This window comes from Electrona antarctica (assembly GCF_951216825.1).
Source record: "Electrona antarctica genome assembly, chromosome: 6".
Classification (NCBI taxonomy): domain Eukaryota; kingdom Metazoa; phylum Chordata; class Actinopteri; order Myctophiformes; family Myctophidae; genus Electrona; species Electrona antarctica.
This window is the reverse complement of record NC_136811.1, coordinates 45,653,141-45,679,634: the sequence shown is the minus strand read 5'-3', so window position 1 is coordinate 45,679,634 and position 26,494 is coordinate 45,653,141. Positions and strand designations below refer to the sequence as shown.

At 44.1% G+C, this 26,494-nt stretch overlaps 2 protein-coding genes across 4 annotated transcripts in view; one reads left to right on the top strand and one right to left on the bottom strand.

Annotated features, from left to right (window-relative positions):
* mms22l (MMS22-like, DNA repair protein) overlaps positions 1 to 17,414 on the bottom strand; it is a 42,690-nt gene extending 25,276 nt beyond the window's left edge. The window contains exons 1-13 of one of the 3 annotated variants that reach the window (XM_079502538.1): positions 17,310 to 17,414; positions 13,934 to 14,119; positions 13,162 to 13,287; positions 11,770 to 11,822; positions 10,992 to 11,079; positions 10,315 to 10,495; positions 9,941 to 10,034; positions 8,434 to 8,564; positions 7,784 to 7,897; positions 5,857 to 6,033; positions 4,386 to 4,448; positions 3,762 to 3,881; positions 3,326 to 3,561 (exon numbers count right to left, since the gene is read on the bottom strand). In XM_079502538.1, coding sequence (XP_079358664.1) covers positions 3,326 to 3,561; positions 3,762 to 3,881; positions 4,386 to 4,448; positions 5,857 to 6,033; positions 7,784 to 7,897; positions 8,434 to 8,564; positions 9,941 to 10,034; positions 10,315 to 10,495; positions 10,992 to 11,079; positions 11,770 to 11,822; positions 13,162 to 13,287; positions 13,934 to 14,112 — 1,562 coding nt within the window. In that variant the 5' untranslated portion in view covers positions 14,113 to 14,119; positions 17,310 to 17,414. Of the gene's footprint in view, positions 1 to 3,325; positions 3,562 to 3,761; positions 3,882 to 4,385; positions 4,449 to 5,856; positions 6,034 to 7,783; positions 7,898 to 8,433; positions 8,565 to 9,940; positions 10,035 to 10,314; positions 10,496 to 10,991; positions 11,080 to 11,769; positions 11,823 to 13,161; positions 13,288 to 13,933; positions 14,122 to 16,350; positions 16,492 to 17,309 lie in introns of those variants that run through there. The other 2 variants (XM_079502537.1, XM_079502539.1) reach the window with 2 other exon arrangements.
* Positions 17,305 to 26,494, top strand: part of LOC306925109 (neuroendocrine convertase 1-like) — a gene marked incomplete at its 3' end in the record, with an annotated part of 195,179 nt that continues 185,989 nt past the window's right edge. Inside the window, exons 1-2 of the mRNA XM_079503788.1 lie at positions 17,305 to 17,426; positions 22,512 to 22,700. Coding sequence (XP_079359914.1) covers positions 17,322 to 17,426; positions 22,512 to 22,700 — 294 coding nt within the window. The 5' untranslated portion in view covers positions 17,305 to 17,321. The remainder of the gene's footprint in view (positions 17,427 to 22,511; positions 22,701 to 26,494) is intronic.

Here is a 26,494-nt window from a genome sequence, read left to right as displayed (position 1 = left end):
AGGATTATTAGTATTTTTGTGTGTGCCTCTCTCTGTGTGTAGTGTGTAGTGTGTGTGTGTGTGTGTGTGTGTGTGTGTGTGTGTGCGCGTGCGTGCGTGTGCGTGTTTGTTTATCCCGGACAGCTTTTTTTCCGGAGGCGAGCAGATGCTCCCAAGTCCCCCAGTGTTGGCGATCAACATGTTCCCAGTCGATCCCATTAATGCGGTCGCCACGGGCCTCCCACAGAGGCCCGGCCAGGAGCGCCGGGAACGCTGCCCAAACGGCGCCGCCGCGGCACAGTCGGCACGCCCTGCGTCTCCTGAGAGACAGAGAGAGGGGGTGGGGGATTCTGGATGGGTCCCAGTCCGGTCCAGTTTGCTGCCAGTATCATCCACCGCCCACACCTCCCTCCCTGCAGTCTCTTTGCTCTCTCTATATCCGTGCTGGAAACCGATGCGGCTTCGTTAAGGCGAATTAACCGCCACGCTCGTTAGCTAATTAGCCTTTCGTGTCTGCAGTGCTGCTGAGCACGTTCCAGACAGAGGGAAGTCATTAAGGCGGATTTATCCGCGGCTCACGCCGTTCCCCCTGGCACCCTGCCAGCCAGCCAGGCCCTGGACACCGGACGGGATGGGGCGAGGTGGTTCGGTCCGAGGCTGGGTTCCGATGTGTGCACATCAGCTTTTCAGGATTGGGAGACCTCTATTTTTTTGTTTCCCCATAGGCATTGCCTCTCAGTGTCCCTGGCCCCCACCCACACACACAGAAGGCTAAAGGAGGCTGAGGAGGAGCAGGTGGTTTCAGCTTGGGTTTACTAAACCCATTCCATCCGGACAAGCATTTGTGTAATTTTTGGATTCCAATAAGCATCTTTAGAAGGCATTCGTAGAATCAACCTCAGGTCTAAAAATGGGTTGAATAAAATGCAATAACACATGTACAGTATAGGCGACAGTGGCTCAGGGGTAGAGTGGCCGGTACAACAGCCAGATGGGAACCGTGAGGTACCCAGTTCGATCCCGGGCTCCCACCCAGTTTGTGTTGAAATGTCTTTTAGCAAGACACTGAACCCCTAATTCCTCCTGATGTGCAGGTTTGTGCCTTGCATGGTTTTCCTCTGCCATCAGTGTATAAATGCGTGTGTGAATGGGTGAATGTATGATGCACAATCTATGTAAAGCGCCTTGAATAAAGGTGCTATATAAATGCACCAGCTACTAAGAACACAATGCGGACTCGTTTTACATAAAGGGTTTTGATCTACTTGGTCTACTCAAGTACAGTGCTTTCCTCTCCACCAGTGGAAGTCTATACAGTGTGTGCTCGGTGTGTGTGAGGAGGAGCAGGTGGTCTCGGGCTGGGTGGTGTGGTGGGTCTAGTCAATACAGTGTGTGTTCGGTGTGTGTTCGGTGTGTGTTCGGTGTGTGTGAGGAGGAGCAGGTGGTCTCGGGCTGGGTGGTGTGGTGGGTCTCAACGGGAGGCTCCTTGGCTGCGTTGGGAGTTGGAGAGCAGCTGGTTGACTCCTGAGACACCTGCCCCACCAGGGGGCTCAGCAAATATCAAAGAGTGTGTGTGTGTGTGTGTGTATGTGTGTGCCACACCTGGCATGCACAGTTGCACACACACACACACACACACACACACACACACACACCATTCAAAAGACATGCTCCGCGCGTGCGCACATGCACGCACCGAGTCGTGCTTACATGAAAGTGTGCAAACATACTTTGCACACGTGCACACACACACACAAGGAAGGCACTCACCACCACAGGTGCACTCAGCATACGATTCAATATCAAAGGCAAAAGAAAACAACAATAATGCCGCTATTGGCCCGGACGGTTAGCTCAACCGTCACGGCACCTATCCTATAGGCTGCTGAGCCAGCCTGACGGCGTGCCGTGGGTTTCATGTCAGACTACTTTCATCCTATCAATAAAGGCAGAAAAAGCCCAAAAAATACCGCTATCAACCCCCGAGAACCCAACCTCCGCAACACTTATAATGTTGTAAGATGTAGTAGCCAATTTACAAGCTCACATTGCTGTTGTGAGCTATGTTCGGCACAGTGCGATTACATCCGAAGCACAAGGACACTTTGGTAGAGGTTTGGGTTGTGTGGCTGCATTGTCATGATGGAACTAGTCCAACTGGCAAGATGTCTCGCTCTGTTGTGTCGTCGATTAGAAATTGAGAGTCCAAAAATAGCCTCCATATTGAGTTACACTGTAAGGTGAAGCAACTCTCAAAGTCACTATTTATGTAGCATTAAACGCAAACAAAGCTCATTCTACCAATAGAGTATGTGTGTGACATCATCATCATCATCATCATCATCATCATCATCATCATACCCGGAAGTTATCCGGGAACACCTACTTAGTGGAAAAAAAACCCTACTTTCTGGCCTTGACAGCCCATACATCCAAACAGAAAAGTGCTATGTGACTGGTATCATTAAACGACGTTAAACAATGTTAAACTCACTTTGCCACTTGATTTGTCACTCAATTTATGTGCATACGACATCACAAAACCCGGTACGGCATCATTTTTTAAATACAAATGTAAACTTCATATTGATTTAGCCGTTTGTAGTAGAAAGATGACCCAGACTTTGGGGTTCCTTGGCACAGAAAAGTTTGAGAACTATTGATTTAGTAGGCAATTGTAGAATCTGCCTCAGGTCTTATCTGGTACGGTTAAATCAATGATCTGCATCCCTAAATCTTAGCCAAGAGGAGACCGGAAGCAAGTCTATTATTTCCAATGGAAGAGTGAACATGAACACAGCTTAGTGATTCTTTAGCCCTATTGTCACTGAACTAAATATTGGACCTGATAGTCGCAAGCAACACAATCTTCCCAAGATTTTCATACTAAGAAATGTTAGTATAGTAAAAGAAAATTAGGAGAAAATCTACTTTATTATAAACCTGTCCCAGCAACACACTTGCGCGGGACCTAGCAGCAGTAACCATATATGTTCGCGACATCAGACGGCACCGCGTAGAAGACCATTTGTAGTATTTGGTGTACAAGTTTACATAGTACCTATTGGGATGGAATATCGTTAAGCCATTAAGACTAGGAATGCGTCTTGTATCACCCTAGCTTTTTTTTAACCACTTATTTTACGCGCACTACGAGCTTGTAGATCTGCTATTTTTGAAAAATCTGTGGGGTTCCCTGGAACGATATATGTTCGGGGTCCCATTATAAAGTATGAGGGCCACTGACATATATAGAAACAGGTTTTTCTGAAAACCGTTATAATTTAGAAGACATTTGTGGGATCTGGTCTCAGGTCTTTTAATGATCGAATATCTTTGACCTTACCTTCCTTTGATCTGCCTCTGGGGGGCTCCACCCGCGCTGCCGTAGCCCAGGCAGAGGGCCAGCACTCTGAGGAACATGTGGAAGGAGTTGTGCGTGCGGTACAGCTGCGCGTGGCCCTGGGAGTGCAGCGGGGCCGGGGAGCAGCAGGCCCTGGCCTGCTCCAGCAGAGCCAGGGGGGTCTTACACAGACTGCCCAGGCCCGACAGCCCCAGCCAGGGCACCGTGAAGGAGCCACTCTGCAGGGAACAACCACAACTAAGATTGATTGAATCAATGAAATCGTATTGTATCGTATTGTACAAGCCATTGTTTCTCAAAGTGGGGTCCGGGTCTCCAGGGAGGTGGGAGGTTTTATTTGAGAAGCACTGGATTATATATAGCTGGATGTGGAGCATCTTGTGATTAGGCGATTATTCTGTAATAATTGTGGCCTCACCAGGTTCTTGCTGTAGTAGTCCCACAGTGTGGACACAGCACTGGTGTTGGCTTCCCACAGCAGACACACACTGAGACAGCAGTGCACGTGCATCCTGACCTGCTCCTCCTGTAGGCCTAGCTGTTCATGTAACATGCACGCACGCACACACGGTCACGCACACACACGGTCACACACACGGTCACACACACACACACACACACACACACACACACACACACACACACACACACACACACACACACACACACACACACACACACACACACACACACACACACACACACACACACACACACACACACACACACACACACACACACATTTATGAGGTCATCAACACTATAGCAATGATGTATCTTTTCCTAATTACTTTAACTCTAAAAACAAACATTTTCCCGTGACGACAAATTCTGCTATACTTGTGGGGATGTTTGGCCCTCGCAAGAATAGTAATACAATTTTACAATTTAGGCATTTGGCAGACGCTCTTAATCCAGATCGACTTACAGCACGCGCACGCTCACGCACACGCACACGCACACGCACACACACACACACACACACACACACACACACACACACACACACACACACACACACACACACACACAGTATAATTACCTTAGGGCTGCAAGTTAACTTCAGCAACTCTTCCACAAAGCTCCAGTTATCATCCAGCTGTTTCTGTGATAATGTACAATGTGTTAGAAGAGTGTTTTTTGTTTCGTTATGTTTTCTATGTCAGGCTTCATAATTGGGCTCTGTAACAGTCAATTAAACTAATTGATTTAAGTGATAAGTCCAATAATACAAATACTCAAGTAAAGCAACCTAAAATAAATTTATTAAGTACAGTAGTCAACTTAAGTAAATGCACAATCGCTGCTAGTGTCCACTCTGCTTTTTAAGCAGCTCACTGGAGCAGATGGGGGATTAGGTAGCCAGCTCCAAGTAGTACTTCACATTTTGCAATGACAACAAGCACTATTTTAGGCATGAATTATTCAAATGCATTTCCAAAAATGTGTCGGGTGGTGGAAAAAAAAGAAGATAGGAGCACTGCATTTATTCATGTTGTTCATTTGTAGGTTATGTTTGGCTGTTCACATGCATATCACTTCTTTAAAAATCACACCAAAGTGTGAACTGAGCGGTTAAGAGTGTGTGTGTGTGTGTGTGTGTGTGTGCGTGCGACCGTGTGTGTGTGTGTGTGTGTGTGTGTGTGTCTGACCCCAATTAGCTGACTGTTCAGTGTGAATGACCCCGATGATCAATAGGTCATGCTACACATTCTGTGCTACAAACAAACAAACAGAAAGACAGACCTACACACAAAGCCCTTTATGGTAAGCGCTTAGCACCGCTCAAAAAAATATACCCTAACTGGGAAAGCATGCCTTTTATCCCGGTTATATTTACACATTTTTATTATTGAATTGTTTTGCTCACATATTAGGAATGCAACAGTTAATTGTTAGGTAGCAACTAAGAGGAGCAGTATGGGATGGCACCCCTGCATCCTCCGTGAGGAGGAAGCCCAAAAAACCTTTGGTGAGGCCTTTAAGAGGGCCATTGGAGCCGCAAGCAGAGCCTGCAGAAGCTCTGCGGCTCAATAATCCACCACTCCTGAATGAAGTGTCTGGTGCTGGGAGTCTGGTGCAACGCAAACGTCCTGGCTGCACCCCTGGTGAGAGCAGGAGTGGACCTGGTGAGACGTAGGAGGGGCCCGGACAGGAGTCAGTCAACCCACAGAGCCTAGTCCCTCCACATGCCAGAATTGTGCCTCCCAGTCCCAGCAGAGTAGTTCCGGAGTGGTTCCAACGGATTGTGTGGCCCTGGTCTTTCCCTAGTGGGTCTGATCAACGGCAGCTACTGGGACGTAAGTCGGGACATGATCACCCCGGCTGGGTCACCCGAGTGAGGGGTGTGATGTTCGCGAGACCCGCAACCCCGATGACCTTGGGATACATCACTGAGGATACGTACCAGGTGCATCCATGCGATGTATTTTCGTTCTGTATAACTGAGGCTTAAGTGGTTAATGGACGGACAGACAGACAGACAGACAGACAGACAGACAGACGGAGCCCACCTCGTTGTGAAGGCTTCCGTTGCGGTTGTACTGTCCCAGCTGTGCCAGATGGGTGAGCAGCCACCAGGTGAAGCCCAGGGGGTCTTTACAGTGGGTGGGCAGCCCGCTGTACTGCTCTGCCGGGGGCTTCCCCGCGACCAGGGGCCGCAGCAGGGCGTTCATGTAGCTCCAGAAAGACTGCCCAGGGGAAACACAAGCATTATTAATTATCGCTGATGATGCCGGTAGGGGCGCCTTGTGTGGCCTAAACTCTTACTTTTTAGGCTAAGAAAAAAAACTGTGTTCCAATGGATCCAGTGTAGTATATATATATTAGTGGTGTCAAAAAATATCGATATGAATCGATAATCGATTTTAACATTAACGATACGACTACATCGATGCACGTGTGTCTGGATCGGTCAAATTAGCGTCTGGATCGGACGTTGGATCGATCCTAAAGTTGTGAATCGATATAATTCAACTAACTGCGGGAAAAACACAGATGTACAAGCCCACAGCGCTGTGCATTGCGACGGGTAGATAACTTGTAGATCTGCTACTTCCAGCGCAGGAAGGGCGCATGCTTATGACGCTCTTTAACTTTGCACCAGCGACAGTCACAACACACGAGCAGCAGACGGGGTGCACAGGCAGATCCGACACAACTTTATTGCACACATCTGTGCTTTCATCCACGCTTCCATAGCCTTTTAAATCTTATTTCCCATCCACGGGCACAAGCAGTGATATCAACAGCTTCCACCCGATCTGTGGTGGTGTTCTGTTGTCTGACGAGGGAAGCTACTAGCTAGTAGCTAGCATGGGAGCTAACGTTAGTTTAACTTCCATATAGTTAGAAGGAGTCCTCCTTAATAACACTATACTTTCCATCCGTTCCCCAACCCCTCACACTCGCTGCTGCGTTTACACGGGCAGACACAAAGACGAATGGGAATATCATTTGGAGCTTTAACAATGAATGATAGACTGTATCGTTGCGTCTGCCCGTGTTTAATGGTCAGGGTTTCACTGTCCACAGCAGGCAGTCAGACCTGTCAAACTATGCACTTCCAAAACTCAGAGACATGCCACCACCTATAAATTCAAACCCACCTCTGGAATATTGCTATAGCTTTCATTTATTTTATTCCATAGTCTTAGTTTTTCTCTAATAAAGTTGTTTTTATTTGTTTTCTCATGTTCTCCTTGAAAAGTGTCTTTAAGTACTCAGAGAAGCATATAAATAATATTATTATCACTATTATTATTACTACTTGTTTTATTGCCTATGCTTATGTAGTCACTATTCATTGATTCACTCATATCCAAATCCATTTGAAAAAAAAGCTCACTGCTCAGGTCAAATAGGCCTATTGATATGCGATTAAAATGTGATTAATTGAGATTAATTAATCAATCACAACGCCTCCAATTAATTAGATGTTTTTTAATGAAGTCCCAACCCTATTCTTTATAGATCTAGCTTCAAATAAAAAATCTATAGAAGGTTAAATGTGTCAGATCGCAACGTATCGTATCGAATCGAATCGCATCGCATCAAATTCCATGAAGTTCCACAAAATCGAAATCGTATCGATTTGGACTGAATCGAATCGAATCGAATCGTTCTGTATATAAAATGTATCGACCCCGAATCGCATCGTAGCCCATGCGTATCGATACGTATCGAATCGTCTTGTAAGGGAGAGATGCACACCCCTAATATATATATATAAATCACACCCGTGTGAAGTGAGGGGCTCTCTTATCATAATACATCATCTCATTCCGGGAGTGTTTAGAGTAGCCCGTCGTCAGTAGTGGTGCGTGCAAAATGTAGGCCAGGCTGCTTTGCACCTGGCAAAAAGTCCTGCGGACTTGTTTCCATTGTGGTCCTATGTATTCAATTCATCATAGCATTTAAAAAGCAAACTACGCCAGTCACCTGTGTGTGCAGGGTTTTACTCCTGTGCTCCAGCAGGTGCATGAGGAGGACCCACAGTTCCTTGGTGCAGGTGCACAGGTAGTGATGGCTGCTCAGAGCCTCCGTAGGCCTCACCTGTTGAACACATGTTTTACTTAAAAGGAACACTTCTCAACTTATCTTCATATAATTGGTCCTCAATAATGTTCATGATAAAATACCACACATTTTTCTGTTCATCAGTCCGTCTCACATACATTTTATCTTCTAATTTGGCTCGGTGGTTTAACATATTATTCTGTGGTCTGACAAAATGTAATACTGGTACATGATACCATAGTTATAGGCCTACACATACTTGGTTAGGGTACTTCCTGTTTACGAACATTTTATTTCGGTGCGACAACATCGTATAAAACGAGGCTTCGAGTCTTTAAAGTTAGATTTGAAATATCATGCTTCAGAGGAGAATAAATGAACGGATATTGCAAAGAGAAAAAAACACATCGGTGCCGTTATTGCGCGCACGCACACGCACACACACACACACACACACACACACACACACACACACACACACACACACACACACACACACACACACACACACACACACACAGATGGAGAGAGGAAAGGAAAGCAGAGAGAGTGGAGGAGGCCCAGCCGCCCACCTTGCTGTATTTGCCTATGGCCAGGCCAGTGAGGTCACAGAGCAGGCTGCACAGGTGCTCCTCAAACAGGCTGCTATCTGTCAGGTTCTCTCCCGTCAGGTCCACAAACTGGTGGGCGTACACCACCTGGCCTGCAGGGTGGAAGCAAACGAGCGGAATGATCATGAAAAAGAAAAGGCCAATTCCACAGATGCAGATTAGGTCAGGGTGGAAAAAGTAATATTGTGGCGCAAAAAGAGAAAGAGAGGGGAAAAGAAGACCATTCCTGTTGCAATAACAGACAGATGTTATCCTCGCTACCGCTAGGATAAAAGGGCCGTTTCCAGTTCCCACAGAGTACCGTAACTGTAACTGTAATGATAACTACGTATGTCATTCAGCATTTTCTGCCATGCACTGGAGTCTTTATAGTTATCATCAGTTATAGTGTGAACAGCACTCTACACATCCTAGAACTTTAGACATTATCTTCAGGGTAGCTTAAATGTACACTTTGTACAGATATTTATTCATAATAATAGCACAGACGATCACGTGTCTCAGTCAAGGCCACCTCTTTTCACCCGACAGTGAGGAGGAGCACGCTATGTTGCTCTCAAGTTGTTTTCATTTTCAACCCTTTTTACGTCACAGTGAAGGACCATTATTTATTCGGCATTTGTGCCATGGACCACCATTTGAGATTTAGCCTCTCAGACGAAAGACTAAGAATATTTTGTTGACGTTGAAATACGATTTTGTCCACAATTCCATGCTGTATTGATGTTGGTACCATAGGAGAGAACAGACCAAATAAACAGATCAAAATAACAATTCTTCTACATTCTCTAATTGTGTAGACTATTTTTAAATTAAGTAATGCAGATGTTTAACAATAATTTAACTCTTGAGAGTGTAAGGGTCCATTTGGTTTCATTTTATGCTCTCAAGAGTTATAGTTCTATAAGGGTCCATTTGGTTACCAAATAGCAACTCTCCATCATTTAGCCGGGACCACTCGTGGTCCCCAGACCACTGGTTGAGACCCACTGGTTTAGCCGGGCAAAAATACATCTCTGATCTTGTGTGATATCATGAACAAGATTTTCCAAGAGTTTCCAGACCTATCAGGTTAGCTGGAAAAGATTTCTGATATTTTTTTTAATTTGTGTTTCCTTTGCCTGATGTTCTGGGTAAACCACATTGAATAACCTTGTTGTTTAAATGTGTCATACAAATAAAACTGCCTTGCCTCCTAGTGACCCACATTGAACAGGACCAACCCATGGGAGTCCAGAGTGCAGTGACAGACATCACCCTCCCCGCCTTGCTAGTTGCTACACTCTCCCGCCAACAAGGCCAACTGCCAAGTCTGATCATGCTCCGTGGAGGAATTAAACGCCTAGTCTCTGAGGTGGTGGGCAGGAACTTTACCTCTTTAACTGTTTTTTTGGGGGGGAAGAGAATGAGCTAAATGCATGGCTTATAGGTCACGTAGAGTTGCGGTGTTTAAAATGTAATGCCTTACCATGCATCTTCTGTCCAAGCAGGTGGAGGATTTCCAACACGGACCAGTGGATGTCCAGGTGCAGGTGCAACAAATGCCAGGATGGAGGGAATATCTAGAGAAACACACAGAGGAATGTGAGTTATATAGAATAGCATCTATCTATCTATCTATCTATCTATCTATCTAAAGTGGCACAAATGCTTTCCCGGTTTAATGGGTTAAGCCCTGCTAGGGTCATCCTTGTGACTGTCCAGCAGTTACCAAACCCTGCAAGCAATATATTACCCATTTACACTGTCTCAAAATGGTGCCTGAGGCTACAGCCACAGGCTCTAGGATTATAGACTACATGAGTGAAGACATGGCATGCCAATGTTGTTGAGCAGCAGCACCTTTCCTTGTTGGTTCTGGATGGTGAAGGCACTAGTCTGTACGCTGGCCGGTTGGTCTCTGAGTCGCCCTATGAGGAGAGTGACCCCGAACAGTTCTTCTAGCAGGGCTGAGGGGAGCCGGGCCTCCAACTCTTCATAGGGGTGGGAGGGACCTGCCAGGCTGTCAGACGGTTCCAGGTACCTAGAAGGATCATACACCAAAAAGAACATATAAAATATTGTCCCTGTCACATTGGAAACGTCCTAATTATTTAGTCACAAGCTCTTGTTTATGTACATTTATCTATGTACTTGTGCATAATGCTTTTAAAATTATTTAAATATCATGTCATGTGGTTATTTTCACATAAATGACTTGCTTCCAGTGCATATACACAGTATACAACACACATTGATGTCTGTCGGGTGGAAAGGAAACCTTATACCATATGTCCAAAACTGTTACTTTTCAAATTTGAAAATGGCAAAAGTAGCAGATATACAGTACTAGCTTTTTGATGATACCTTTGTCTGACGCTGTAGTATGATCATGCAGGGTGTTAATTTACAAAAACACAAAAAGTTAAAATATGGAGATATGACATAGAACACCTATAGTGTTTATAGAATAAATCTACTTGATTACTTTGTTTTGTGGTAAAAGAAAAAAAGCCAAGAAAGTGAATGTCATAATTCACCTGTACAGGAAGACTTTGACATACTGGAGGAAGTACACACACTGTTGCCTGAGATCCTCTGCCTCATAATGAAGGCTAGGCGCTTGACCTGATAATGGGAAAACATTTACATTTTATTTACATTTTTCTAAATAATTTTTGTCATTTTTGGGTACATGATCACAAGCAGCGTTGTCAGATTTTGCGAGAGAAATAAGCAACCAGGTCTAGGAAAACAAGCCCAAACGAAGCGACTAACACACAAGCACTTTATACCTATATACTGCACATAGCTGATCTACAAGCTCACAACGCGTCACAATGGGAGGCGTTGTGAGCTTGTAGATCTGCTATTTACAAAAACATTAGTCTGACTCCTCACTAATGCTCGTTAAAACATGGCACCATTTCTGTCTACTCACTTTGCGTCTCAGGAGAGCTATGGCCAGTTCACTGACATCATCGGTAAGTGGATTTGGTCATTTCAAACAACATTTAAAGCATTATTTTCTTTTATTAACGCGAGTTAATTAAAACAACGGCTTCTATTATAGCATGCAGACATTCCAGGAATAGAAAGCCTGCCGTTTATATTAGCTTGGATTCCCCATGGAAAACCGTAGCCAGGTAACTGAGGTTTCTGAACTGTCCACACAGTCCGCCTCTGAGACACAAACCAAGTGGAAACAAATTGTGCCATACTATAATGAGCATTAGTGAGGAGTGAGGACCAATTATATGAAGATAGGTTGAAAATGGGTGAAGTCCTCCTTTAATGTTTAACATATAAAATGCTTACCAAAATCATGGGAACTGGACTGAACCAGGGTCTCAAGCTTGAAGAGTTTTTGTCTGAAACATTTCAGAAAGCAAAGTGTTGTGAGAGACCACTGGATGTTGGTCTTCTTGACATTCATGTGTACAGAAATTAAAATTAATTGAAAAAAATGTACATCTTCTCCAAGGCTAAACGGTCAGAGTTCTGGAAACCAGACCTTCAGAGCAGGTTGTATTACGCTACAGTTCACTGCAGGGGAAAGGCACGCTCAACTCAGACAGTCTTTAAGGGTTCAGGCTTAAGGGTTCAGGCTTGTGCTGGGTGCAGATTCACAGAAAACGTATTATAGAAAGAGAATAAAATCCACACTCTCAGTAGTAGTAGGAGTCTTATTTAATAATGTTCAAGATCCGCAGCAGCAGTCAAACTGTATTACGTTACAATCATAAATACTGTGACACAAGGTGTGTGTGTGTGTGTGTGTGTGTTTGTGTTTTATATATAATCTTTCATTGGTATATTTTTCACAATATCCATTCCACATAAATATGTTTGGACAACTTCTCTAAACAGTATTAAAAACTATTTGTATTTGCTAGTTGTTTTTTTGCCCTCCCCATCGTGTCAAAATGATGTAGGGGTAAATGTATTTAGCACATGTATTTTTTTTTAGCATAAATAAATATCTGAGCATAGCAGCTACCTCCATATGAGCTACTGTACCTCCTCCCTTGTTGATGGCCCCTACCTCCATTCAGGCCATCAACAAGGGAAGCAGGAGGAGGTAGCTGTTATTTAGTTTCAGGGGTGGGTAGTTACACTTGGTGCACTTTTGGTTCTAGTTGCACATTATATTTAAATGTAGTAATCGGTGTATCTTGTGATAATGTATGTATGTCTATTGTTGTTTGTGTATGTTTTACTGTTTGTAATGTGTTTTTAGAGCTTTTATTATCTGCTGTAAAATGAATTGCCTTGGGACATATAAATAAACTTGAGCTTTACCTGAAGTCCGATAATGTGCCGTCCCATTCCCAAATATTTTCGGATGCTAGGAGGATTGTTTTAGTTGTTTTTAAGAAAAAGGGGGTCAAAAGACACTAGCCATGTTTTGAATGGGGAATATACGTTGCTGCCTTCGGTTAGTACGGCATTCCAAAAATACAAGGTCAGACTACAGAGGTCCTGTCGATTTTGAGGCTTAATTTAGAATATGGCCAGGGGTAGGCTGAACGCTGGACATTTCTTTAATGTAATTTGTTTGCTTCGTTTCTCTGTGTTGTGTCAAATATGTGTATTATAATTATGTGTTGCATACAGTACATGGCTGCTGAGTCGCAACAAGACACATTTCAGCGAGAGCTGATAATAAAGAAATATCGTATTGTATGGCATCACAGACCACAGACTCACCTGAATAGGCCAAAGAGCAGCTTGGTGGATTCCACCAGCGCGGTCTCCGTTACCCAGGGGAAGCCAAATACCTCCACCGTGTCTGTGTCACAGTCCGTAGGGGCTGGGTCCAGACGCAGCAGCAGCCTACAAACAACATTACATGGAGTCAGAGACTCAGAGTGCTATAATCTTGTTTTCTATTCTAGTGGAACAAAGGGAAAACAGGTGGGTAAGGACCGAGGACAGTGAGGAGTAGGGCCGGGCATGATGACAAATCAATATCACGATTATTTCAAACGTTTGCCTAGATTAATGGACGATTGTTTAAAGATCTACAAGCTTGTACAGTAGATATACAAGCTCACAGTCACAATGTGCCACGAGTCAACTTGCCGAGAGCTTGTAGTTGTAGATGGGCTATTTTTACTATTTTTTGCACACCAACATTGAACATGAAGTAAAAATACAGTGATAAATCAGACTAACCAATTTAGTGTTGATTCCTTGATATACAAAATATAAAACAAAAATATATAAAAATAAGCTTCTCGATTATTCGATTAACCTGCATCAGCAGGATTAAGTTGGTTATAGGTGTCAGTCAATGTCGGTTGTGATCAGTTACTTGCCCAGGACCGAATAGAATATATGACAAGTTTGACAACCTGCTTGTGTATCTCCTCAACTGATTGATTGATTGATTGATTAATTATGTTACACTGTAAAACCGGTGGAAACACAACACTTTGCATGTCCAACCCTCGCCCCCCGACAGAGACAGGAACCTAACCGTTTCAGGGAGCCCCTCCCCGCGTATCCCTCTGAGGGGAGGGAGCCGGCGGCCTCCTCTCCCGTAGCTTCATGGGAGCAGCAGAAGCAGGCCGGCTGTGACGGGCTCAACCCACACACGTGATCGTCCGAGAAGGGAGACACCGGCGGGGTCAGAGACTGGCCGAAGTCATCCGACATGCCGCTTCTCTGTGTGGAACAAAAAGCATAAAAGTTAGAACACACACACACACACACAACTTTAACTCGGATTATAAACGGAGCTCCGAAATTACAAATAGAATATCAGAATGAGGAGGGAGTTAGAAGTATCCTTGAGCGGCCTGGGCCGTGGCTCAGCGGTCCAGGCACCTTGGTCGGTGGTCAAGGTCTGGCAGTGTGCCGCGAGTTCGACTCCCGATCCCGACGGCCTTTGCTGCGTGTCACCCCCCCCCATTTCCTGTCAGCCTACTATCTGTCCCTCTATAAAAAAATTAAAAAATAAATAAAGTATCCTTGAGCAAGACACTGCTCCTGATGAGCAGGTTGGTGCCTTGCTAGCCCCTCTCGGAACCCTCGTAAAAGGTTTCTGACATTTGGATGTTTACCTTTTACGGAGGGTCCCTTCTCAGTTGTCGCCCGCAACATGGCGATTCTGGGATACACACGGACTTGGCCTTGCATATGTTCTTGCTGCGCTATTTGAGTGGAGCTATAGGAGACAACGGAGACAACCGAACCCCCCGCGAACGGAGCAGAAGCCGTTAAGTATTTTTAATCTTTGTCAGACCGTTTTGGCAGCTCTGAAAAACATCCTGCATGTATGCGGTCGGCCAATCAGAGGCAGTAACAGCTAGCCAGCCACCGCTCGGGAGGCGGGACATGGGAAGTGAGGAAGAGAGAATTTCAGAGCTGCCAAAACGGTCTGACAAAGATTAAAAATACTTAACGGCTTCTGCTCCGTTCGCGGGGGGTTCGGTTGTCTCCGTTGTCTCCTATAGCTCTTATATGCTTCTTTAGAGACATATAACCACCACTCAAATAGCGCAGCAAGAACATATGCGAGGCCAAGTCCGTGTGTATCCCAGAATCGCCATGTTGCGGGCGACAACTGAGAAGGGACCCTCCGTAAAAGGTAAACATCCAAATGTCAGAAACCTTTTACGAGGGTTCCGAGAGGGGCTAGTGCCTTGCATGGTTTCCTCTGCCATCCGTGTGTGAATGTGAAGTACAGTCATTGTAAAGCGCTTTGGAGAAAGGTGCTATATGAATGCATATATAATATATATAGGCCTATATATATATTTGTATGTAATGTATGTACATGTACATTTATGTGTGTATTCAGCCTTATTTTGTAGGCTACAAGTGTATTCACAATCACAAATATCCAACCTACAAACTCACAACACGTCTTTCACTCTGGTCTAACCCAGAGCTGGTAGGTCTAGCAGCCCAGTTATATAATATATAAACGGTCTGGCTAGCCTTAGAATCATTTCTATAGCCTAATGGCACAATAGACAGGTGCGTCACGGTGCAGGTAATTAATGACACCTGCCTGTCTGTTGCGTCAGTCAGTGTGCCAGTGCCTCACTGTATGAAATGTGTTCGTGTGAAACTTGTGGGAAAGGGAAAGTGGAGATATTTGACTAAAACACACGTTTTCGGCCAGAACCTTCAAATGGATATGAAACTATAGAGATGCGACTTATGAGGTGAGTGGAGTGCTATAGCAGTGACGATATGGAATGAAAATGCATATCACATTCACAGACTAACAACACTGCAACACGACATGTTGTGAGATTTTAACGTGATATCACACTGAGGCCATGCACTGCGAGGCTAGAGTATTTTACTTTGGTACTGCAAGCTATATTTTGATGCCAGTACTGTTGTGCTCGTGCTGTTAAGCAATTGCCTGAATACAGGGCTTTTATTTGTAACGGAGAATTCTGATATTGTTGTATTTCTACTTTTACTTTCGTAAACAAATAGTACTTCTTCCTCTGTGTGTGTGTGTGTGTGTGTGTGTGTGTGTGTGTGTGTGATAGTATACATAATTGTACATTTTAGCCCTGAAACATGAGTGCGAGGCTGCGAGCGTGTGCCCATTATTCAGCCTTATTTTATAGGCTACGTGGGCTATATTCACAATCACAAACATCCAACCTACAAGCTCACAACACGTCTTTCACTCTGGTCTTACAGTGTATGCTTCCACTGTAGCTCCTTTCGGAACCCTACGTTAAAGTTTCTGACATTTTGATGGTCCAAAGGAGCTCAACCCGGGGGGTCCGGAGACGGGCTAGCTTCCACTGCAGCAAAAGTAAAGCCCACAGTAAACAGTCGCTTATCAATATGGCTACAGAGCTACAGCTTTCCAGTGAGAAACAGCATCTAATTAATTATAATAGCAAAGATCAGGGGCCAAACCTTTTGTGCTTGGTGTGTGCGTGTGATATATCCAGTAATGTGGTAGAAACACCGTGATCTATGCAGTTATGTTATATTAAATCCAGCTTCAGTGACAGCACGGCTGTCTCTCTGTTGTTGTTTTGGCTTTTTCGTTTTCACTCTCTCCCGCGCGCTTGCCTCACGCATGCGCACATCAGACGGACGACCGACGTGCTCGACGATTGGTCGGAAGTTGTGCGGTAGGCGTGGCCACGCCGACAATGGCAGATCTACAAGCTCACGCGGCGTCGGGTTCGCGAGGCGTTGTGAGCTTGCAGATCTGCGATGTTCAGCACACATCATTCACCAGGCTTACCCATACAAATACTGTAAACCGAAGAGATATTTTTATATAATTTTACATAAATGTACCGCTTCAGGTTAGGTATAGTATTATTTATGTTTTAATTTCACATAAAAGCGACACTTGCTGAGGTTGTTGTTATTAGACGTTTGTGTGAATTCATATTTCAGGGGTTTTCATGATAAACTCAGAATAATATTTTCTCTGATTCGTGTGTGTGTGTGTGTGTGTCACACGCGCACGCGCCCCAAAGTCACTTTCCTCTAGTGCCCGTCAGCTCCTCTCCATCTAATTAAAAACACCAGTGCATCGGTTAAGTAAAAAATTGTATCCTGGCTAACCCTAATTTCCATATGCAGATCTGTCTCTGCCAACGGTCCCTCTCCTCGCCATCATCACACACCATTTCTTGCATTCTAATGCATTTCTCACATCTTTTCAAAATCCTTTCTCGGACACGCGAAGGATGTTCCACGCCTGCTCGATTTATATATACAGCCCGTTGTTTTACACGTAAATGCAGGCGATGGCACGGTTAATAATCGGTTTTTTTTCCTTTGCACAGTCTGGACTGTTTTATTTGACTAGAGCAGATAATACATGAACCAAAAAAAGAGAGAAACGGGATATATACTTATTTTTGGCGATGCATTATCCATATGTTATTGTGATCTCAGCTGCAACGGGAATACTAGGCAACAAGGCTACGTGTCTGCGTGAAAGCTTCCTTCTATCTTCGGGATGTGAAAAGGTAAATGGAGTTCTTTTTGCTTTGCTACACTAGGACAACCCCATTCATTCCTTTGTAGACAACACACTGACTACACTGTACAGACAGTGCACACTGAAGGGAGTGTGTGATTTCAACCTGTTTCTTCGCCCCCTCCCACCGCGCTTTAGTGAAGCCTCGTTTGAAAGAAGACCCATGTGTTCCTTTTTAGTTTTTACTGAAGCAAAGGATTGTTTGTCTGGGACTTTGGTGTACACAGCTAACAGCTTAGTAGGCTGCCAGTGGCTCTCAAACATTTTCATGTCAAAAGGACCCCCACATTAATGTGTCTTTTAGCCATGAAAAGATTTAGTGCCAGGGACGGACCCCCATAACATGAGTTTTGTTTACATTGGAGGGGGGGATTATTATTCCAAATGTTTAGATTTTTTTTGAAAATAGGTAATCTATCTAATTAAGTTATATGTGTAGCAAGCTCGTATATCTGCTATTTTTGAATAGACTATCCAAAAGAATAAAATAGGGTTAAAGTGGTTAAAACATTTCTGAGGACCCCATATACATTTTAAGCATACCACCAGCAGCAGCAAGTCAGCTGTGCTAGACCAGTGGTTCTCAAACCTTTTCATGGACCCCCAAATTGACACTTATTATCCCACGGACCCCGCATTTGAAAAGATATGCCGAGGACCCCATACAAAGATATGTACGGCTCTAGCAGTGATTCTCAACCATTTTCATTTCAAGGACCCCCAGGTTGACATGCATTAGGCTACGGACCCCCATTTAATGTAATTTCTATCTCATGGGACTCTAATATAAAATCAATGTTAATTTAACTCTGAGAGTGTAGGCTACCATTTGGGTCCATTTGGTTCCTAACTTATTTAGCTGGGGACCCCCTGGAACTCCCTCAAGGACCACTGGGGGTCCCCGGACCCCACTTTGAGAACCAATTTTCAGACAGATTCCAGTTCTGGTGTGACAAATACTGCATACTGTTCTGATCTACAATAGAAACTGGTACCAGATTTGATAACAAAAAATGAAAATAAATATTATGTTCCCCATAGCAAAGCATCTCTTAGATGCATTACCTCTCTGCAAAAATGCCATTGAAGTCTGACTCCAAAGCAATCATCTAATTGTTCTATAGGAGCAGTATGAATATGAAGCAACACCCTGCCTGGCCGGATGACCTGTAAGTACCCTGACCTCTGACTGGAAAATCATGTAAGCTACATTCCAGCATTAACTCTCTTTTGTGGAGTATATAGCTTGGAACCCCTCTGTAATGACTTTACATAATGAGTTACATTCTCTTTTTTTTTCTTTGGGTCCGGTCTCTAAAAGATCTCAGTATTGTGCAGAGGAGAGCGCTAGTCAGTTTTATCTTAGGGAGAATGAGAAAGAAAGAAAGAGAGATGAAAAAAAAAAACGTTGTGGCTTCAGCTTGATCAATTAAACTCCTGAAAGGCTCTCCCGTCCCCCTCCCTCCTCCCCGTGGGTCCTTTTCATCCCTCTGCCTGTGAGGAATATAAAGTTATCAGTCTTCCAGAGCGATATGAGGACGGAAATAAGTAGTTTGTCTATAAAAATGTCCAGGTACTTTATCAGTGTCCCAGTTGGCCCCCAGGCTGTGACACTGTTCAATGTGCTGCTCCTGCACTCTACCCCTCCATGCCTCATCTGCTGTCTCTCTCTCTGTCTCTCTCTGTCTGTCTCTCTCTCTCTCTCTCTTTCTCTCTCACACACACACACACACACACACACACACACACACACACACACACACACACACACACACACACACACACACACACACACACACACACACACACACACAGCTCTCTCTCTACCCTGCACAGTATGTGCCCGGGGCCTGCTCTCTTGCTGAGAGGGCACAGTGTGCTCCTCTTGCCGCTCACTGGGACTGGCTGGGGGTCGGTCCCCAAGTGGAGCTTATCGATTTCATTTCAGGGGCTTGCGAGATTGGAGTTGACTGATGCCGTAGTACTGTAGACTTATAATAAACAGCGGTCAGACAGACCGCTCTAGCTGTTGTTTGGGAGAAGTATTGCAGGAGGAGGCAGCCAGGCACGTCATGCTACACACAACTCAACAGAACCGAGGGAGACCGTGAAATCCTGCTGTTTGTTTGCAGCTTGTACTTTAATGAGAAATTAAGACAACAGAACACAGTGGCTGAAACTAAGATAACACTGGATATTGGTTGTACAGTATCGACGGTAGTTCCCAACCTTTTCTTGACCAGGGCCCGTTTGAAAGTCTCGAAAGCGTTTGCGGTCTACCCATCTGACCACTTAGCAGCCTCTCGCCTGCCATGTTTTGAGGCTGATTGTACAAATGCTGTCAAAATCAATGTTCTAATTCCTTCTAATTCCGTGTTGTTTAATAAAAAGCATTTTTATCTGAGCTGTTTTTTTCCGCCATAGGCTTTCAACTACGCGCCCCTATCGGTTGGGAGGTGTGTTGCACTCTGATACACTGGGTGCGTTTGATATACGCAGACTGACCACACTGCCAATACAAACTAATAGGCGAGTGCGCTCCCGCTGTGCAAAGTTCTGTGCTTTTTCCGAATGCACCCAGTTTGAGAAAAAAATTGCCGGGGCGCTCGGATAAAAATGCTTTTTATTAAACAATGCAGAATGCACAGGTGCTAATAGCCGTACCAGGACATTTCTAACATCCGTTACCCCTGGGTGAGCACTTTATATTAGAAATCTGAACGTTTATTTACACGTTTTCTCTGTAACTGTTGCAGCTTCGAAAAACAGGCTGAAGTTGCTGCATGCATGACTGTCATGATTATGACATGTCATGTTTCAGGGCTAGGCCCCGGCCCACAGGTTGGAGAACATTTAGGCAAAGACTTTATAACCAGTTTAACATTAGCTTTATTTCCAATATGGCATCATATGTTTTAATAGGCAAGATGCCTATGGTGGGAAGCCCTGCTTTCTAACACGAACAAAGCCATGTATATGCAAAGCCATATTGTTACAGTATAATAATCTTTATGCAAAACGCCTGGTTTTGCATAAAGATATAAGTTAGTTCTTAGCGTAAAGAGTACTGCTGCTGCATCTCTGCGTAGTGCGTACACTCAAAGCATTTGCATCAAGGCCGAGAGATTAAATGTGTGGGTTAGGACTCGGAGTGTAGAGAGTCTTGTTGTCTTGCTCGGGGCCCCTGTAGCCAGAGTTGCAATTCTCCTTGCAACAGGGTAAAAGATCTCTCTTGGACGCTTCACTTTTCTCCGGCTTGCAGGTGGGTGGTTCTCGCGCTGTGGGTGGCATCCACTGTGGATTTGAAGTATAGTGGCTGTGGGCAAACAGTTTTAAGAACTGACAATGTTTAAAAGGTTTAGATAATGAATCACTCTCTCCACTACGCTTGCTGAGATGGGATTTTGAAATGTAACTGTTAATATTTCGCAAATTTGCAAGTCTTGGCATTTGCTAAGTAAAGTTATACATTGCCTACCATAGTGTGTGAGGCCTGTTTCGTGAATGTAATTATTCTTGTATGGTTTGGGATTTAGCATTTCATTATTGTTGCAATGGGACACAACATAATGCAAAATTGTGTTCCTGAACAAGCCCTTTTAGTCTATACTACAATCATCAACACAAACAGAGCTGACGGCACTTTTGTGTTTTTTGTGGTTGAAGACACTTTACCTGAAACAGACATGTTCTTCCTCCCTTCAAGGTGGATATCGACTCTGTCGGGTGGAAACCTCATATGTCCAAATCTGTTACGTTTGAGGATTCCAATGAAAAAATGGCAAAATAGCAGATGTACAAGCTTAAAAAGGTTTGAGCTTGCAGAGCTGCTACTTTTGATGCTTTTGTCTGACGCTGTAGTATGATCAAGTAGGACATATACATATAAGAGGTTTCTGCCATTTGTTCCTCTGTGCTGACTTTACTTTACCTGTGTGTTTTTGAGTGGTGCAACCACTCCCTTACGGAGCTATGTGTGTGTGTGTGTGGGTGGCTGGGTGGCTGGCTGGCTGGCTGGCTGGCTGGGTGCGTCTGAGCACGAAAACAGCATGGTTGTTTTTCACCACCTGTGCGCAACCCAACACACAAACACACACGCACATATTAATTGTATATATGGTGATTTCGCGTTTGCCAGTACAGTACAGTACAGTACAGTACAGTACAGTACAGTACAGTACAGTACAGTACAGTAGAGGGACCCCCACACGGTAAAGGTCTCCACACACTGGGTGCGAATCGGATGCAAATTCGGATTTTTAGCGGCGTTTCTCCATCGGTTTTCCGAAAAACGCGGCCGGTGTGCAACCACCTTAACTCTGTCATTTCTCAACTGTTTCGGACGCGGGGCGGCTCGCCGGAATCGGTGTGATTTATTTTTTTACACCTTATGTCTAATCATGCACATACTGTACCTGCAGCTCTGTGGACCTACCAATGTGTTACCACTTTCACACCTCAAGTTTAACCTCGTGTGCATACTGTATCTGCAGGTCTTATCATGCTATGTGTATATATGTAGATATCTTATGCTTAACCTCCTGTACATGCTGTATAGCTAAGCCTATGTGTATATAATTATGTATATTCCTTATGCTTAACCTCATGTACTGGTTTTATGCTATGTGTACCGTAATTTCCGGACTATAAGCCGCTACTTTTTTCCCATGCTTTGAACCCTGCGGCCTATACAACGGTGCGGCTAATCTATGGATTTTTACAGCTAACGGCCACTAGGGGACCTTCTAAATCTATCTCTATGGCCACCTGCGGCTTATAGTCCAGTGCGGCTTGTATATGTACACATTTATTTTTTCCCCTAAATTTATGTATGTAGATAATATCCTGATTTATATTTATTGTACGTTGTATATTCTCTTTGACATGCTCATTTAATGTTTGATTTTGTCTTCCTGGCTCCCTCTCGCTGCCATGACGTGCCGTCCCCCTCCTTTTACTAATTCTCCCTTTCTGGAACACGAGAAAATGATGGAGCTTATGCAAAAAACAAACACCAAAAAGTTGATTCTGATTGAAGTTTGTTTTTGTTGTTTGTTTTTGTCCCCCCCCCCAGAATATAACCCTCCTCCTCATGTTCAAGGCCATTGCGCTGGTCTGGAGCTGCCTGCTGCAGTGGGTGCTGTTGACCACAGAGGGGCAGCGCGGGACCAACCGCTATGTGTTCTATGCAGTGGAAATGGATGGAGGCGTTCCAGCAGCCAGAGCCCTGGCCCAAAGCTACGGACTAGAGTTCATATCCCAGGTCAGTGCATATTTTAAAAACAGACGTTATTACCTGCACCTATTGGGCTGGCAATTTACATTCTTTAAATCCCTTTACTGAGGGCGGGGGGCTTTTTGTCGAGAGCTGCGAAAGTGCTGACTTCTATCTAGTTTTTCCAGGGATATCTGACTTTCATCAAATTACAGCAGCGTTTCTGAATATTTCATATCTGATCAAAGGACCTGTGCACATACAGTACAGAGGAACACCAACATTCTCTCTCTCTCTCTCTCTCTCTCTCTCTCTCGCACGCATGCACACGTGGACACGCACACACAAACATGCACGCACAGTCGCACACACACACACACACACACACACACACACACACACACACACACACACACACACACAAACCTTGCAGTTTATACCTCTGAGAGATTCCTATAAGATGACTTGGCCACATCTGAATATCTTAGGTAATGATTGGGCCTGTTTAATCTGACTCATTGAAATCTTTCAATTAGTCAGAAAGTAAGACTCCACCACATCAATACTATAAAAGGCTAGTTGTCGTGTCTTGTAATGTGTCATCCGTGCTAGCCTATACCTTAAAAAAAAATTCCTTTTAGGTAATTGTTTTTATTGTAATTGTTTTAAGGATATCTCTCTGATGTTATTTGGTCATACAGGCTCTAAAAAATATAGCAATTCTGATTATTATTTTCTTCCATTTGTCAGTGGACAAATGCATACTAATTTGGGAGTCCTTGACATGAAAATATTTGAGAACCACTGGTTTAAACGACCTTAGGTAACAAGCCCAAATAAGCAACCACTTTAAAAACGCAACCAGCAACTGACAATATTTACAAGCGACTTTACAGAAGAACGAGCCCAAAGTCGCTTATAATAAGCAGACATGGCAACACTGCATTCACATACAATCATACATTGTTCTCTTTGCACTCTACTTGTGTGTATTTACCTTGTTGACTAGGGTTCATGCTCACATTGCTTTACTCTGATCTCCCACCTGTAAGTCGCTCTGCATAAGAGTGTCTGCTTAAATGCCTAATTGTATTTAGGAAGTTGGGGGATTTTCCTTTTTATTGTCTTGTGCTTATGTGGTTGTGTGGGTAGAGGCACACGTGAGAGACTGCTGGCATATGACACCTACAGTATATGTGCACCACACAAAGTGTGAAGAAAGTTTGTTAGTTCAACTCTGAGAGTGTAATGTAATTCCTATTACCAACACTCTCAAAGTTACACATGGATAAGGACTTCATTGTCTACTGAGGAACACCCAGGCCTACACCCTTTTAAAAATCGGAGTGTAATACTAGACTAATTATTTACGTGACAGATGACATGTAATACACCTACTGTGCCTCTTCCAGCCTTTTTAGCCAGGGCTGTGAAGCTGAGGTTATTGGTCAATTTGGTTACATACATGTGTACACATGGATATGGTTTAATGGATAAGGATTTCACAGTGTACTGAGGAATGCAAAGGTTCTAGGTGCCAACTAGGGTGTACCAGTCTTTTATATTTTTTGTGGCAGCAGATGACACGTAAAAAAACACCTACTGTACACTTAAGAGCCTTTAGCCAACGCTGTGAAGCTGAGATTATTGCCATAAGTGACATTGAAGGAGATGATATTGATAAGCGTCGGGGGGGAGTGTCCATTGACCTGGTGTGAGGCAGGGTGTTAACGCAGACCCTGGAGGATCTTAACGGACGGACGCTCGACTCAACCTTGGACCTGCTGCTTCTGCTTCTGCCTGGCTCATGAATAAAACATCTCTTTGACCTTTATCACGAGTTTATTGGACAGTTCACCTCTCTCTTTCTCTCTCTCTCTGTCTCTCTCTCTCTCTCTCTGTCTCTCTCTCTCTCTCTCTCTCTGTCTCTCTCTCTCTCTCTCTGTCTCTCTCTCTCTGTCTCTCTCTCTCTGTCTCTCTCTCTCTCTCTCTGTCTCTCTCTCTCTGTCTCTCTCTCTCTCTCTCTCTCTCTCTCTCTCTCTCGCTCACACAAACACGTTTGTATTACTATACTTTTACTTTACTTTTTGATCGACATTTTAGGATGGCAATTTTATGAATGCCTGCCGAAAATAGTGATCCGCTGTGAGCTTGTGGGTCTGCTATGTTCAGTGTATGACACCGGTGTACTGTATATAAATCAGTCATATTTCCATTCCAACTCTCAACCCCTAAACCTGACCTCTACATGTCTAACCCTGCACCCAACCCAACCTGAAGCTTTTCCTGCCAACTGCCCAAATCCTTATTTTTAACCATCACACATCCATTTCTCTCGTGAGGACCATGAGGACACTTGCCCTGATCAAAATACTTAATCAAATTCTACTATACCTGTGTAGACATTTGCCACGCATGCCTGTGATTAATATGAATATTCTAAATCTGCAAAGTAACCAGTAACTAAAAACCTGTCTAATAAATGTAGTGGAGTGAAACGTACACCATAATATTATGATTCTGAAGTGTAGTGGAGCCAAAGTAGAACGTATCAGGAATTGTAAAGTGGCTTGAAATTGTACTCAGGTTGGTACAGTACTTCAACTTGAGTACATGTAGGCTACTTTGTTACTTAACATCACTGTCCAGCGTCTCTGTCGGATGGAAACACTGTTACTTTTCAGCATTCAATAAAAAAAAAGGCAAAAGTAGCAGATCTACAAGCTCAAAACGCACCGCGAAGCGACATGTTTTGAGCTCTATATTTCTGATGCTTTTAGTATGATCAAGTAGAGCATTCATTTACGAAAAAAAGGAATATGGAGATAAGAGGTTTCTGCTCGAGCAAAGATATCCATGAAGAAGAGCCCCCCCCCCCCCCCCCCCCCCCCCTCCGCCCCACAAGGCTCAATGTGCTGACTGTCCTCTTTTACACCTGTCCTGTCTGTCTGTCTGTCTGTCTGTCGCCAGGGGCTGACGCTAAATGTCACTGACATTAAATGGCCTTTGTTAAGACAAAGCCAATTTAATTTGATTGTGTCAAACCCGTGACTTGCGCCTGCATGCGTGCAGAAAAATATTGTATATCAAGAGCACCGCACTCTTCACAATTTTCTGTGATTTATTTCTTTTTTTTTTTCTTCTCCAAACTCTTGAAATGAAATAAGAAGTGTGACAAGCCCGAGGCCAGTTTTGGAAGAGGCGTTGTGACGCGCGCTGGCATTCCAGTGGTAATATCCTATGAGAGGAGCGGGGGGGGGGGGAATCGAATGTCCCCGCGCTTACGCTCAACATATTAGCGGTCGCTTTGATTTAATACACACAGCATCCAGGAAAATGTCATCGCGGCTCAACCATTGTGCAGGCTTGACATATTCATTTCCAGTTGTAAAATACTAAGAAAAACAAAACGGGGAAAAAAAACAAAAAACAAAACACTCCAGGTTGATGATGATGTGAGGTTATGGAGACAGATTTACAAGGATGCATGGTGTTGTTGGCTTTGCTGCGAGTGCATGGTGTCTTTGCCAGGGAGTATAATGAAGCATTTTACACTACATGTTTACGACTTGTTTGTTTCCGAGGGTTACTACAAAGACAAGTATATTTGCCTAGATTTATAAGTGCTACTTTAGTTTGTGTTATGGTGCGCTCGTTCCAGGATAATCCCCATCTCCATGTCTGACCATTATCTAGATCAGATGTTTATATTCGTTTTAACAGCTCGACTTTGTGTTCTAGCAGATGGCTGGGGCCCAACCGATGCCAGAATTCCGACTCCGATTTCAGAGAGTCTGATTCTCTAAACCACTGATATTTTTGTCCAAAAAGTGCAACACTTG